Here is a 14,927-nt window from a genome sequence, read left to right as displayed (position 1 = left end):
AGGGACAATTTAAGATACAGATTTAAGAACCATTCGCTAATTCAAAGAATGCATCCTCCAACCATCCACCCTAGAACACCGTCAAATTGTGTGATGATGCTTTTCAGTGTTGAAGATCGTGAAATTAAATTTAAATTATCTGTTGATAAAAGAAAGAGACACTGTTTATAAAGTTTTCCCCTTCCCTTGGATAAAAGTAAGTGAACAGGAACTAATTCTAACTCCCACACGACGAGAAAAAGTAAAAGAAAAAAAATGATCCCTTTTGGCCGATGTATATTGCTAGTATCAAGAAATAAACAAGACAAATAAAAAAAGACTAATTTGTAAAGTTCTAGTATTTATAACACAAATGCCCTAAATGGAACGAAATGACTGCTCAAATGCGAAGCTCTACCATACAATTTTTTCCTGCTGCGCCTATTCAAGGAGAAAAACACAAGTTGAAAGTTGAAACTGATCGAGCAAATATGATCGAAAAAATAATCAGCTATTATCATAAATTCGAATGAATAGAAAGTTTACATTTTGAGAGTAGTTTACATTGAGTGTCGACCAAGACAAGAATGCAAAAATAATGAACTTGTATTTTGACCTCTGACCACCTCCAAATACAATCACCACATGCAGGCAGCTCCCTGGTTTTTCGCAAAGGTTGTAAGATATAATTAATAAATAATCTTCACGCATCAGTACATAGCTTGCAACCAATCAAAATCATGGGTGTTATGAGTAGCTTGTTTGATGAATTGCTTATGACCTACGTAAAAGTCTAGCTCTCTTCGAGATTCGCCTGTAGTGGCTGCATTATGAAGAACTTGTTAGAACCGTAAGCGCTGCCATCTCACTAAAATCCGCCGATAATAGTGAAGGCTTAACCATGGTCTTTAAACCGACCATCCCAAGCGCCCTCCTGGCGTTCGATTGCGACTTGGCCCACACCGGCCTCCGCCGCAGGCGAGCCTTGCTGACTTGATCCGCACCGGCCTCCATCAACAATCCTCCCAGCAAGCGAACCTTGCTGACTTGGCCCACACCGGCCTCCGCCAACAATTCCCTCCCCCCTAAGCAAGAGAGTTTTTTTTTTTTAATCGCTTATCCTGGAAATCGAACTCGGGCCGCTGGCTCTGATACCAATTGTTGGCCGAGTCCCACCTTATGTGAGGTGGGACCCAGCAATTTAAATAAAAAAAAGAAAACAAAAAGAGGGAAAAGAGGGGTTAGGGTTTATTATTCTATTAGAGGGTGGATGAGAAAAAAAGAGGGCAATCGTTTTGGTGAAGTGCCTATGGAATCCATCTCAAGGAGGAGGTGAAGATCTTATTCAAGGCATCTCAAGAGGAAGAAGAACCTTGTGCAAATCTACACTCGGTGAGATTGTTCTCATTTTATTATTGGAGCCTAAACTCTTTTTCATATAAACTCTTTATTTGTGATCCAATAAAGAGATCCTTGATGTATGTGATCCTCTAACTTAGCCTAGAGAAGATATTTTGTAAGCCCATTATTATTGATAGTGAAGATTTGTGGTGGACTTAGGTCCGGTGGTTTTTTTTCCCCCTCATATTGGAGGGTTTTCCACCTAAAAATTATTGTCTCTTACTTGTGATTTGATTTTTTGGTAGTTCTTACATTGATTAATTATTATGGTATTCTCATTCTACTCACACAAAGATAGAAAAATTGTTCATCTAGTAAAGGGGTATTTCCTAACAGAACTCACATGGAATTTGTCATAAAGAAAACAATAATGTGTGACAACCCAATGCAGGTGAATCGGAGACAGATTTGTGGTTTAGAGTTGCTTCCGAAAGCCAGATCAATTATTTGGTTGTGATAATCTACAAAGTGACTTTGAGGCCTTACTTCACATTGGCAGCAAGCTCATCAAAATCTCCTGTTAGCTGATGTGAATACGAGAGTCTTCACCTACTTCTGTTTAGTAGGTATAAACATTTTACAAACTAGCAGAACAAAACTCAGTCGCAGAACAGCAATAATACTAAATATTTCCTGGTGTTATTTTTTAATGGTAAATCATAGAGCACACAGATCAAAGGTAAGCCTATAGAAAAACTTCTAGATTCAATTAATGGTAAATCATAAAGCACACAGATCAAAGAGAGATAAGATGAATTTAAGGACAGTGAGTATGTGGGACATCCTGCGGTTAGAAACTAGAAGAAGAATAAGAAACATGAAGCTCTTAAAATAATGATGAAAACAAACAACGAACTTCCGACTATTATGCTCATAATAATGAACTTCCAAGTATTTTGCACACATATGTTCGCATGCAGATTTCAGATGGATGCTACCCGAAACTAACAATTACCGGGCCGAAATGACCAAGTCCTCAAACGTGAATTCTAGAAGCCTGCAAAAAAAAAAGTTTGGTCCTGACAAAAGAATCTCGCCTTTGCACCTTACAATTAATAGAAAAACAATATTTATACGTTTGCCATTACGTCATCTTCAGCTACTGAATAAAATTTTAAAATGTATTTCGACCGACAATTTTAGACCATGTGAAAGGCCAGTGCAATTTTTTTTATCATGCCATCCGAATGAGCTGTGAGGCATCTCACTACTTTGTTTTATACAAAATCATGCATCTAGACTAAGTTTCTACGTGAGAATATTCCAATAAGTTATCTTCTTATCCTCACAACCTCTCCCGTCTCCACGTCGCCGTTAAACGAGGTAGTAATACCACCGTTCCAAACAATGGGCTTCCTTCAAAACCCAATCACTTTGTACCTCATAGTTCCAAACAATGGGCTTCCTTCGAAACCCCACCACTTTGGCACTTGGGAAACCACACCACTTTGGTTACTCCATACACCTTCAAAAAGGAATACCAGTCATATTTACCAACCCATGGTTTTCTAGAGTAAAATAATACATACTACGCCAATTATTATTATTTTTGGAAAAAATATATTAAAGCACTATAATATTATTTCTTAATAAAAAATAATTGATAGTAAGTATCAGATAGTATTATTATTTAATTTTGTTAATTTTATACAATAAAATGGGTAGATTTTAGAACATCAATTAAGATATTGAAAGATGGTAAATCTTTTCGATTTTTTTTTTATCTTTTGTCTTCATCTTTGTTCAAATAAGAATAAGATTTTGGTACTACATACATCTTTAAAAAGAAATACCAGCCATATTTACCAACTCATAGTTTTCTAAAATAAAATGATACATAAAAATATGTTAAAGCACCAATGAGAAGCTATTTCACCTTACTAATTAAATTAGTAATGTGAGGCTGGCAACTTTACAATCAATCACCCCTCTATAATTCATTAATTTTAACTATAAGACCAATTCCCTAAGGTCACATGGTAAATAAAAAGTATGCATGACTGGCTGGCTATAACAATCTTTCATAATAAAAAATAGTTGATAGTAAATATCAGATAGTATTATTATCTACTTTTGTTAATATTTATACAATAAAATAGGTAGATTTTAGATCATCAATTAAGATATGGAAAGATGGTAAATATTTTCTTTTTTTTTTTATTTTTTGTCTTCATCTTTGTTAAAATAAGAATGTGATATTGGTTTGTTGCTGGAAATTGGACCCGGGGGCGGCCGTTGGCTGAGGAGGAGGGGCTCCGGGAGGGTTTGGCGAACGGCGGCGATCCAGCGATGTGCGGCGTCCTCCGGGGGACCTGCAAGAAGCCGGTGGCCGGGCTTTTCCGGCGCCGGCCCTCTGATGCTTAAGTCAGAGGGGGGAAGTGTACAAGCGGAGGTAGAAATCAATAGTCAGAATCTCAATCTTCCGACCCCCCTTTAAGATGGAGAAATTCCTCTTTTATAGAGGGGGCTGGGTTACCTGTGATGTGACGGGACAAACGGTCTATCGTACAATTGGGCATGCAGTAGAAATTAATGCTCGATTGTGTGAATCAATGTTGTTACTGTTGGAGATTAGGCCAAAGCTCTTGAGTCGTCGTGGAGTCGTGCCATCATTCATAATCAAGCAGGTTTGTCGTAAGAGGCTTGATGTCCGTAGGCAACGGGAGCCATACGCTTTGATGGTTGAGTGAACAGGATACCTGCAGGACCCATACATATTAATTGTTGACGAAAGCAACACGTAGTCTTTCGGTCGCGCTGCGGGGGATGTGACCTCAGCGCGCAGGTTGGGCGTTTTTGAGTTGGTAGAGCTGTTCGGGTGCTTCCAGGTCGAAGGGGGTCTGCTCGACCGTCTACGGTCGGAGGGGATCTGCTCGGTCGGCCCCCGCTCGGAGGAGATCTGCTCGACCGGCTCCTGCTCGGCGGGTCTGCTTAGTCGGCCCCCGCTCGGAGGGGACCTGCTCGACCGGCCCCTGCTCGGTGGGTCTGCTCGGGCAAGCGTGGCGACATGCTTTTCCCCCAATATGGTTCATCTCAATCTCTGTCACCAAAAGATAATTTGACTTGTTCTAACACGTTGTTTATTAAGCCAGATTATTTATTTAACAAAATAATCAAATTTAGATTTGAATTTTTAATCTATTTAATAAATATATTGAGTCTGGATTGGTAGATTTTGTATCCAATCCAATCGATATCTTGTTTGACCGATCATTACGGATTGACCTACAATTTAACCGCTACCATCTCATAACGTTGCTTGTTTTGGACCCTGCTTCTGGAATACCTGCGGTTTTCGAGGTTTATCCAACGATATCCATGAAAAATCTAACGGCCGTTTTGACGGTCGGAAGCTTCCACCCGATTCTCCAAAGCCTCGCCGCGACTCCCACCTACCCTTCTGGCTGCCATAAAATATTTAAGGAAAATAGTTAAATATATCCAAATCTTATTCCCAAAGTGCCCCTCTCCCTATCTATAAATAGCCCTCTCTGATACCCCAGAAACCTTCTTTCGTTCGTTGGCTTGCTTTATTGGTGTTCTGGTTTCTCTTCCAGCTAAGTATTTTTCTTCTATTCCTCGTTTTCTTTCAGTTTTGCTTTTTATTTATAGCCAATTTCAGTTCTTTTCTGTTCCATTTCTCAAGGCTATTTTGGGGGATTTTCTTTGATTTCTTGGTTGATCTCCCTCTTTGATTTCTTGGTTGATCTTGTAAAACCAGAAACAAAATCCCAACTCTTCTTGTTGGTTTTGGTTTCTGGGTTGATCTCGTGCCCCAAAATCAGATCTTTTAAGGTTTACGGAAATCCCCTGTTTCCAATATCTCATCTTTTCTGGTGGATCTTTTTATCTGAAGAAATCTCTGTTCCAAAATTTTTCTTTTGGAGTCTGTATTTGGTTTTGGAGAACACCCAGTTTCCAAAATCTGATCTTGGATAAGATTCCAAGCCCCGTGATATATCCAGGTTTCTAGATCCCCTGTTCTTGCTGTTTGGTTGGATTTCTGGTGCTCGCTGCATTAATCTTCCAATAGATCACCCTCTTTGCTCATAGAAACGGGTCTTCTGTTTATAATTTAAAGCTCTGCCCTTGATCTCAATGTTCTCGGGCTTGATTCTGTCGATAATCTTTCTTTAGCCTTTATGAATTTCGCTTCTCTTCGCCGCCGCCGCGTCTGCTTCCTCCAGTCCTACTCAGTAGTGTTCCTTTACTGGTTCTACTTCTTCTCATAAAGTAGACCTCATCGTTCGATCGGTTCAACTCAAAGCAAGCACCAAATCTCCTCCAATTTAGTTTCTACTAACTTTAATTTGATCGAAGAGCTCCTTCGAAAGAGAATGTCTCCATCTCCGGCTTGCCAATCTTCCGGGTCCGAAGGCGGTCCCCAGCTCGTGGTGGATGAGAGGAAGCGGAAGAGGATGCTCTCAAACAGGGAGTCCGCAAGGAGGGCCCGGATGAGGAAGCAGCAGCGTCTCGATGAGCTGACAAACCAAGCAGCTCAGCTTAGGAATGAGAATGAGCAGATCGTCATGCAGGTCAATTTGATCACTCAGCAATACCTCAAGCTGGAGTCAGAGAACTCTGTTGTGGGAGCTGAGGTGATGGAATTGACTGAGAGGCTGCAATCTCTGAATTCGATGCTCCAAATCTTCCAGGAGGTCAGCGGGATGGCGATGGACATACCGGAGATACCGGACCCGCTCCTGAGGCCATGGCTGCTCCCTTGCCCTGCCCAGCCAATCATGGCCTCTGCGGACTTGTTCCAGTTCTGAATCATGAGCTGCTTGAGAAGTCTAGTTTGCTTGGTTTAGACTTCAGAGTTTACTGTATTGCGAGTTCAGTGATGTGTTGCATGTGTTTTCTTCTTGGGTCTCAGACAGAGTTATGTCTAATTACTTGGTCTTTGTATGTTTTGTGTTTTAATTCGCAGCATGGTGTGGGCTTGTGTTTGATCTAACATTGCCTTTCATGACATATGGTATTGGGTGTTGAAATGGTTGTCTGATATGGTGGAAGTATGAGATTGTTCTTCATGGTTTGCTTTGAGTCCAACCATTTGGATGCAATGGGAATTTTTGTTAAACTGTGGTAGATCACAATTGCTTTTGAAGTATTTCAAAGAATATTTTGGTGGTGGTTCAAGCCTGGTGCTGAATATGCTTCCTAGTCTTTGCTTGGCCTGAATTCCACATTGTTAGCAAGCATTTGTGTACATCATTGCTCCAACTGTTTTCTGCTTATTAATGTAGTTCCAGATGGATGTGCATTCTTCTGCAACATGTTTAGAGACACCTGATTTCTGATGCACTTTTACCCATGGTTGGTTTGATCATTCGAAGGCCAAAATAATCCTGCCTTCTTGATTCAAATTAAAAGATAGTCAGATACTGTAGTTGATAGACTTCACATGGTTGAATTAGTGATTCATTTGCTAGATATAATCCTGTTTTATCAAAATAAACACATCGTTTGCTGTTGGAAATAATATTTGCTATTGAACAAAGTTCTGGAATCAGTTTGTTAGTTCTCCAGAACTGGAGTGGAATCAGTTTGTTAGTTCTCCAGAACTGGAGGTTAAGTCTCAAAGCTTATTATCTCCTTGCAGCTTCTTGTTTCACATAAGTTCAAAATCTTTAAGTTTTGGACTGAAAGCCAGGACTTTGCAATCTGTTTAACATAAGTTCAAAATCCCTAACTTTGTTCTGGGGTCTTTTTTTTTTCAGAACTTTCAGTTCTGCTTTATGCTTGGTTCCGTTAAATTTTCAACTCGAGTGCAGCTCTGATACATCTAACACAAGCTTATAACTGTGTTCCTGGTGTCATCTTGTATTAATGGTGCCATCCATCTTCCACTGCTATACGAGCTAAGTTCTCAACCATGGATGCGAATTCGAAGCAAAGTGGAATGCCTTTTGTTTGTTTATTTGTTTGTGTATGTGTCATTGGTTTTTATTATGAGAAACATGATGAGAATGTCACCTTTTCCCTTTGAAGCCAAACCTCTCTACAGAAAACGCATGTAGGAGAGTGGTGGTACTGATCAAATAAACTAAGTGCTGTTTGCTTTGGTTGGTAGGATGTCAAGTTCATTATATTGTAAATGGCTCTTAAACCTCACTACGCTGCCAAATTGTTTCAACAGTTTGTTCTAGGTAAAGTTAGCAGCATCGTTTTTGTTATGGCTGGAGTAGAACTTCTGGAACAATTAGACACCCCCCAGGCTTCTTATATGACTATTACACCCAGATACTAAATTACCATAAGCAAGTAAAACAAGAGAAATCAAATGTAATATGGTCCTTCGGTATAAGGATTCGAAGTGAAATATAGACAAGTGGATTGGATTCTTGGATGTCATCAAAAAACTTATGTCAAAATTGGCAGATTGGCACCGCTGTAAGCAACATCCGAGTTGAACTTGTGCCTTCATGTTGGCATCCCGTTGGTTAACTCAAGGTTTTGTAGAAACTACTCATCATATCAATTAAATAGTCCAAGAAGGAAGGCAAGGTCCAGATATCTGTTAAAAGTGCTGTCAAAACAATTAGGAAATGCGAGATTAGGCAATAAAACATGCGAGGATCCCAATCCAATATTTGGACTTAAACTCAATACACCTGTCTTACCAAAACAAATTAAAAAAAAAAATTTAGATACACTTAGGGGCATCTTCTTCTCCCCCTGTAAAATATTGCAGAACTTCCCTGGCATCTCTTACTAATGGATTCTTTTATGCTAAACATGCACGAACGTTTTATGACCACTGCATGCATAAATTGACATGGACTAGTGACATCAATCTAATTACTCTTCTTTCTTTTTGCTCTCATGGTTTGCCATTGACAAACATTTGCTTGAAGAGATCAAGGCACACCGAGATCTGTCCTCGAAAGGCTGATCAATCATGATGGATATTGAAATTTGGCCAGAGGTGCTAAGTTGGGGAACAAGTCAATTGACCATCTAGAGGCCATGTTAATTATGTTTGCGAACATTTTGTGACCTTTCATATATATTAAAATTAGATTTTTACTTGGATGCTGAACTCTGGCATGCGAGAATCTAAAAACACAGAGTCTGAGCCTGTTATGGCAGATCAATATGCATCTATTTAGTCAAGATAGTTGATGCATAATGCCGAACACCATAGCTAGAATTTTGACCTTGAGGAACAATTAATTCAGTTAAAGGCAGAAAATTCATGCTTCAAAAAATGCACAAAATTTGCGAAAAATTCAGAAAGAATTAAAAAATCGTATCTGAATATGTCCATTCATATAAATAAAGTGTTACATTGATGAATGATGAACAACTAATCAGTCAACGACAATCCATACAATGAGGTCAAGTGCCTAATCAGTCACTCTTAGGATAAGGAAGATGTGTCTGGGTGGCAGGAACCCCAATGTTAGAAATTTTGATGGCCTAAAATTTTGTTAATATGGGTGTGTGTGTATATATATATATGGATTAATTTAGATTTTTTTTTCCTTTGTGCTGAAACAAGCACAATAGATTCAAAAGAATGATAAACATTTATAAAAGCATTACCATTTCATGCAACACATAGGCTAGCATCATCACTTTGTAATTCACAAGTTTTTCATAAACTACGCATCAACAATATAAAATAAAAATAAATCAATTTATCAAGAAAAAGAAAGAAAGAATAGTTCAATGCCTATTTTAAAAGTTCAGAGAATATTGTTGCCACCATGTTAGCGGTAACTTCAATTGAAGAAATAGTAACCTTAAATAATAATAAAGAGCCACATGATGCAGCTGTGCATCCTAATAAAAGCTCCCAAATTCTAACTTTATCTTCAGGATTTTTTAGAAGTTAGAATCCTTTCTTCTTGGACCAAACTAGATGAGAGATCTTCAGACCTCCCAAACCACAGAGGACACAACTTATTGAGTGGCCATGAAACACATATTCCCTACCTTGAATGCGATCACTTTGCTGTCTCCTTTTGTATGTAACCCCATTCAATAATAAAATGATCACACAATACCTTACCAAAAAAAATTGCCAAACCAAATAACCAGAACATAAGACACAAAAGTATCTGTCAACAGTGGGCAATAAGATACAACGTAGTAATCATTATATAGCACGCTTCACCAAGTAGAGATCGATTTACCATGATCACCATCATCAATCAATCATTGACCATGCAATGATGCTATGCTGTGCTTTAATAACAGAGCACGTAAAACATAAAAACTTGCATATGTGGGAAACAGTTCAACCCTAAAGATTACATGCACCCTACCATCAAGCAAGGCACAAACGCCAAAGTTTCTTCTTCTTTACTACTAATTAAGGGATGATTATTTCTTCTTCCTTGTGTGGTCTTCAGTCCTCGTAGGTGCGGCACTCTTCGGTCTCGGGGTTGTCCTTGCAGTAGTCCTCGAGGGGATCGGAGTCCTTGAGCTTGTCGCGCGCATGGCTCGCCGCTGCGCTGAGCTCCTCCACCTCGTCCCATGCTGCTGCGCACTCGCCGCTCACCTCGTTGCCTTCGCATGCCTCCTCTGCCTTCTTTATGCTATCCGACACCTTCTCCGATATGCCCGGAGGGGTCGACGGTGAGCTCGCCACAAGCACCATGCGGCGGCCTATCGGTGTCCGGTGGCCAGCAGCCCATGGGAGGATTCTCCCATGGAGTGGTTGTTGTAGCTTGGAAAGCTCTGCCTTCTTGGAGGCAACCTTTGTGGTGGAGAGGCTCACGCCGGCCAGAGTGGTTGCCATGGCTATCTCTTGTTGTTGGAGGGAGTGTTACCAGGCGCAACAAACCAAGGGATGGTGCAATGGGAGGAAGAAGGCTGGACGCAAGGGGAAGGTGGTGATAAGCCCTCTTGAGTGGGTGGTGTGCCTTTGGGGACGCACGTTTCTTATCATTTGGTGGCCAATGGGAGGGTTCCAAGTAAGCGCAAGCGTAGATATTTTTTTTTTGTTGGGGCAAATCTATTGGTAAAAGATCCTGGGGTGTGACTGTGAACCATCCACGTGGAAGAATTTGGAAGCATCAAGCTGTGATTGGGTCAGGTCCGATGGGTGATGGGTGACGAAGTTTGATAAGGCCGACGAAGTTTGGCACAACCAATCACAAACTAACTAAGACAAAATTTGGCAAGACCGACTAAATTTGGCAATGATTAATTTTTTTTTTATTTTTTAATTAAGTACTTCTCCAAATAATTTTATCGATTCAAACTGAGAAATATTCGATGATTCATGAATTATATGATTTGTTATTACAAGAATATATGCTTTTTCTCATAAGATTCCATTGAAGCGACGATTGCACAATCCAATGATGGATTCTATGGAAAGGTTTTTTTAGAGTTAAATCTCCTTCTAACAGCTCAAATGTTTCAGAGCCTCTACCAAGAGTGCATGGTCAAAGCCCAACAATTGCTAAAACTTTAGAAGATTCACTGTCTTCGGTGCATCAACATATACATAAGGATGAGGATACGGGTATTCTCAACAACCAATTTGGATAAAGTTGAACGAAGATTAGTTTAGTATCCGCTAGAACATTGGTCTTATTTTGGTAGAAGTGATATAGATGGAAGCTAGTGAAAAAATTCTGGAAGAAAGCAGGCATTATGAGAATTTGTTGTTCACGGAAACAAGAGATGACTGCATATTCACATACAAATCCTTTATTGAATCATCGACAAAGCGGAGTGCTAATCATGCATCAATTCACCAAGATTTTTTTTTTTTTTTTTTCAAACGTCAGCTAAAAATCGTGCATCACTCAACGCCATGTAATTCAATCTGCAAAGAAAAGGTTGCACCATTGAATGCCATCAAATTATCATGATTTTATGCATATATGTATATATCCACGCATGTTCTTGACTACCATAAGTTCATAACCAATACAGTGAATGAGGGGGTCACTCAAATCAATTCAACCTGCATATCGTGGCTATGCACCTGGTAAGATCATGTAATTGGTACCACATAATTCGTGCAAAATTTTTGTGCCAAATATCGTCTTTGGAAATGAAATTATGGCTATCATTTGTAAACAAAGTTTAAACCTTGCGATCTAAATTACTTTCTCCAAGAAATGTAGGGTGTTTTTTTTCACCATTTTTGCTTACAAAAAATACATTGGAAAGGAAAGTGCAGTGTTTGCTTAACAATGAGATAGTTTCAGTAATTTTAATCATAGGGCAATGAAAAATATGCAACGTAGAACACTAGTCTGCTTTCCTAGAAAAAGTGGGGAAGAAAAAAGAATTTATTATAACCGGGTTTGGGTTATGGGTTAAAAATTAAAATGTTATGTGACATGCAGGATTTGGCATACCGAGTCGAGGGGTCAACTAGACGCCACGAATAAATAACACAAGAAATCAACACGTCGTCATTTAATTTCCTACACACGCCCCCACTGGACATATTATGCGGATATCACGCGGCCTCAATCCGGATCTGGAACCGGGCATCCCTCTCAGAATAAACGTGGGACGAACTTATTTGGTAGAGCATTTGATGGGCAGAGAGTACTTTTTAATCCTTCAAAAATATTTTTAGATACAATAGAAATGTTTAATAAAAAATCAAGAAACTTCGAAATAAAACTTATTCAAAAAAGTACTTTTCTAGCATGAGTCGAAAAACTGTTTTGATTTATAAATTTTTTTCTTTTTGAACCAAAATACCCATAATAAAATATTATAATTACAGAAAATATATTTTTGGATCAAGATATTATTTTATTTATATTAATAAAATATTAATATATAATGATAATAATTATAATATTTTATATTTTTATTATTGTATTATACTATAAATATAATATTATATTACATTATATCATAATACATCGATATGTTATGTTATATAATATTAAATTATGTTATATTATTATACTATAGTATAAAATATTAGATTACTATACTATATTAATATTATATTATAATAATATTATACTATATTATATACTTATATATTAATATATATTATATTTTATTATGTTTTATTATGCTTTATATATTATATACTATATCATTTTGTAGTACCTAAAATATTTTTTTAACCTCTTGGACACTTCAAAGCGTGCAGTGCGGCTCTGCTCACCATACAACTCTTGCAGGTGAGCCAGTATTTCCCTAGCAGTCTTCATGTTCTCATGCTGGCATTGAAGTTCGTTAGTCATGGATGCCATGATATAGCACTTGACCCTAATGTCGTCATCAGTCCACTTCTGATGCGTCTCACGCTGATCATCAGTAGGACGTGCTGGTAGCCTAGGGATATCATTCTCGAGCACATACCCTATTTTCTCACAATTCAGAACAATTTTCAGGTTCCTGCGTGCATCTTAAATTCATGTATTAGAGACCTGCGTGTCTCATGAAAAGGGTTGTAATTTTATTTTTATTTTTATTTAATTTTTAAAGCAATCTGGGATGTAAACTGTGATGTGTGTTGCACGTCGATGGTTGATCGATATGTACATCAACAAGCTCAACATGCGCGGATCAAGATCAAGGGTTGATTGAAGATAGATCAAGGAGTTGATCACAATTGGACCTAGAGGATCAAGATCGAGTTAAGAGTTGAAGACGATCAAACCAATTGACGTGCATGTGCTTGTAAAATGACCCCATCTTGGATCCATGATCATCACCATTTAATTTTATTTTTGATAAATGCCTGGATGTTTAATGCTTATGTCTATGCGGGTAGACTTATATTTGCATGAGATGTGAATACGCGATCGAGTGAGACCTAAATCGAAACCTCCCTAATCAGTCGAGGGTGAACCAACATGAGTTAGTCATATTAGATTAATTGATCTAATTGGTGTCTAGGCAAGCCTATAAGGTGGTTACTTAATTAGGACCTTACTCTCTGAGTAAGGGGAGCCTCCCACCTGCTTACCTGGCCAATTGTTCGATTACCTCTTATGAAGAACTCAAGTTGCAAACACTAAGACTTGATTATGCAATATTAAGTCCATAGGTCTTCCACCGTAGTAGAGCTGCTAAGGTCTTTTCGGTGTTGATTTGTCTCGGCTGGACACAGTGGGCAAGTTGCATCGGGGGACTGGACCTCTCTATTAGACATGAGATGTTGTGGGGTAAAGGTGGGGTTGGGCACCAATAACTGTTAGGTGAGGACCCAATGACGACTTTATTTCCGCGGTTATACGGTGGGTCTGACTTAACTAAGTAATGGGACCAATAACTGTTAGGTGAGGTCTTCATCACTTAGAGACCAAGTACCACTGCAATATGCTTGAGAAGCATTGTACAAGAGTTGTACACTCATCCATTTATATGTCACCAATAACTGTTAGGTGAGGCGGCATGTAAATCGGTGAGACCGCAGTACCCATTAGAAATCCTAGTCGCGTAGGGTTTTCGTTTCTCCATCAGGGGAGTATGAAGGATTCGAGAAAATAGTGGGAGCATATTTGTTTTAAAAGTCCCTAGAACAAATTAAGTTCAAGTACAAAGTCTAACTAGAATCTTTACTCTCTACAGATCACAATGTCAGCTTCAAACCCTTTGACCCGAATCCTTGAGACCAACAGACTGACCGGAACCAACTATAAAGATTGGCTTAGGAACCTGGCTCTGATACCACTGTTAGCATCCCACATATGCCATGAAAATTTCGAAATAATTTTCAGATTGCAGCGGAAAAACTATGCGGGATCCGTTCATCGCATGAACATGTTTTAAAACTTTTCGTTTGTAGATAGATTAGAATTAAATTATTTTAAACCATTTTAAAATCATTAAGAAGATCAGATCTTCACCTTGTGCGGGTAGATGGTCTCCGCAAATCTGATTTACGTGGTATTTGATCAAGGCTCAGTGGAAGCCGCACATGCGTCCGGCCTCTACGGGTATCCACACGAAGTAATGAGTCGATCGAAGCCTTTGGATCTCCCCGGGGTGCTAGCTTCCCTGCAGAGAAGGCTTTTGATGGCTGAAGTCTTTCTCCTTACAGCAACCAACACTTGGTTGCTTTCTCTTGAGGATGAAGAAGAGGAGAAAATAATAAAAATAAAAGGAAGCATACACTTGCAGCCTTTTATTTTTGGCGGAAGAAGGAAAGAAAAAGAGATGCACACGCCTCCCTTCTTTTCTTTGTTGGTGGCTGATGAAACCACCTAAGATTAAGCCCCTAACCTCCTCCACTTGATTAGATCAAGTGGAGGCAGCATGATGCAAAATAAGGAGGGAGGGGCGTACACCCCTCCCTTGGCATTTCACGGGATGAAAAGGAGGAGGGGCCCACATCCCTCCTCTTGAATAATGGATAAAGATCTGTTAGCATCCCACATATGCCATGAAAATTTCGAAATAATTTTCAGATTGCAGCGGAAAAACTATGCGAGACCCGTTCATCGCATGAACATGTTTTAAAACTTTTCGTTTGTAGATAGATTAGAATTAAATTATTTTAAACCATTTTAAAATATTAAGAAGATCAGATCTTCACCTTGTGCGGGTAGATGGTCTCCGCAAATCTGATTTACGTGGTATTTGATCAAGGCTCAGTG

The 14,927-nt window shown here is 39.0% G+C and overlaps 2 protein-coding genes across 2 annotated transcripts; one reads left to right on the top strand and one right to left on the bottom strand.

The window, feature by feature from the left end:
* The first annotated feature begins 4,335 nt into the window (after positions 1-4,335).
* LOC103700970 (bZIP transcription factor 53) lies at positions 4,336-6,354 on the top strand. The gene has a single exon (XM_088702657.2). It carries the CDS (start codon positions 5,718-5,720, stop codon positions 6,150-6,152), a length of 435 nt encoding a protein of 144 aa, XP_088558783.2. The 5' UTR covers positions 4,336-5,717; the 3' UTR covers positions 6,153-6,354.
* Positions 6,355-9,433: 3,079 nt separating this feature from the next.
* Positions 9,434-10,225, bottom strand: CP12-2 (CP12 domain-containing protein 2). Its single transcript, XM_008782885.6, has one exon. It carries the CDS (start codon positions 10,130-10,132, stop codon positions 9,740-9,742), a length of 393 nt encoding a protein of 130 aa, XP_008781107.3. The 5' UTR covers positions 10,133-10,225; the 3' UTR covers positions 9,434-9,739.
* Between the last annotated feature and the right edge of the window lie 4,702 nt (positions 10,226-14,927).

Source organism: Phoenix dactylifera, chromosome 8 (assembly GCF_051530095.1).
Source record: "Phoenix dactylifera cultivar Ajwa chromosome 8, Ajwa_hap1_PhDact_Kaust_v1.1, whole genome shotgun sequence".
NCBI lineage: Eukaryota > Viridiplantae > Streptophyta > Magnoliopsida > Arecales > Arecaceae > Phoenix > Phoenix dactylifera.
This window is presented reverse-complemented; position numbering and strand designations above follow the sequence as displayed.

Coding starts and splice junctions, on each gene's coding strand:
- LOC103700970 (XM_088702657.2), top strand. CDS start 5,718: ATGTCTCCATCTCCGGCTTGCCAATCTTCCGGGTCCGAAGGCGGTCCC.
- CP12-2 (XM_008782885.6), bottom strand. CDS start 10,132: ATGGCAACCACTCTGGCCGGCGTGAGCCTCTCCACCACAAAGGTTGCC.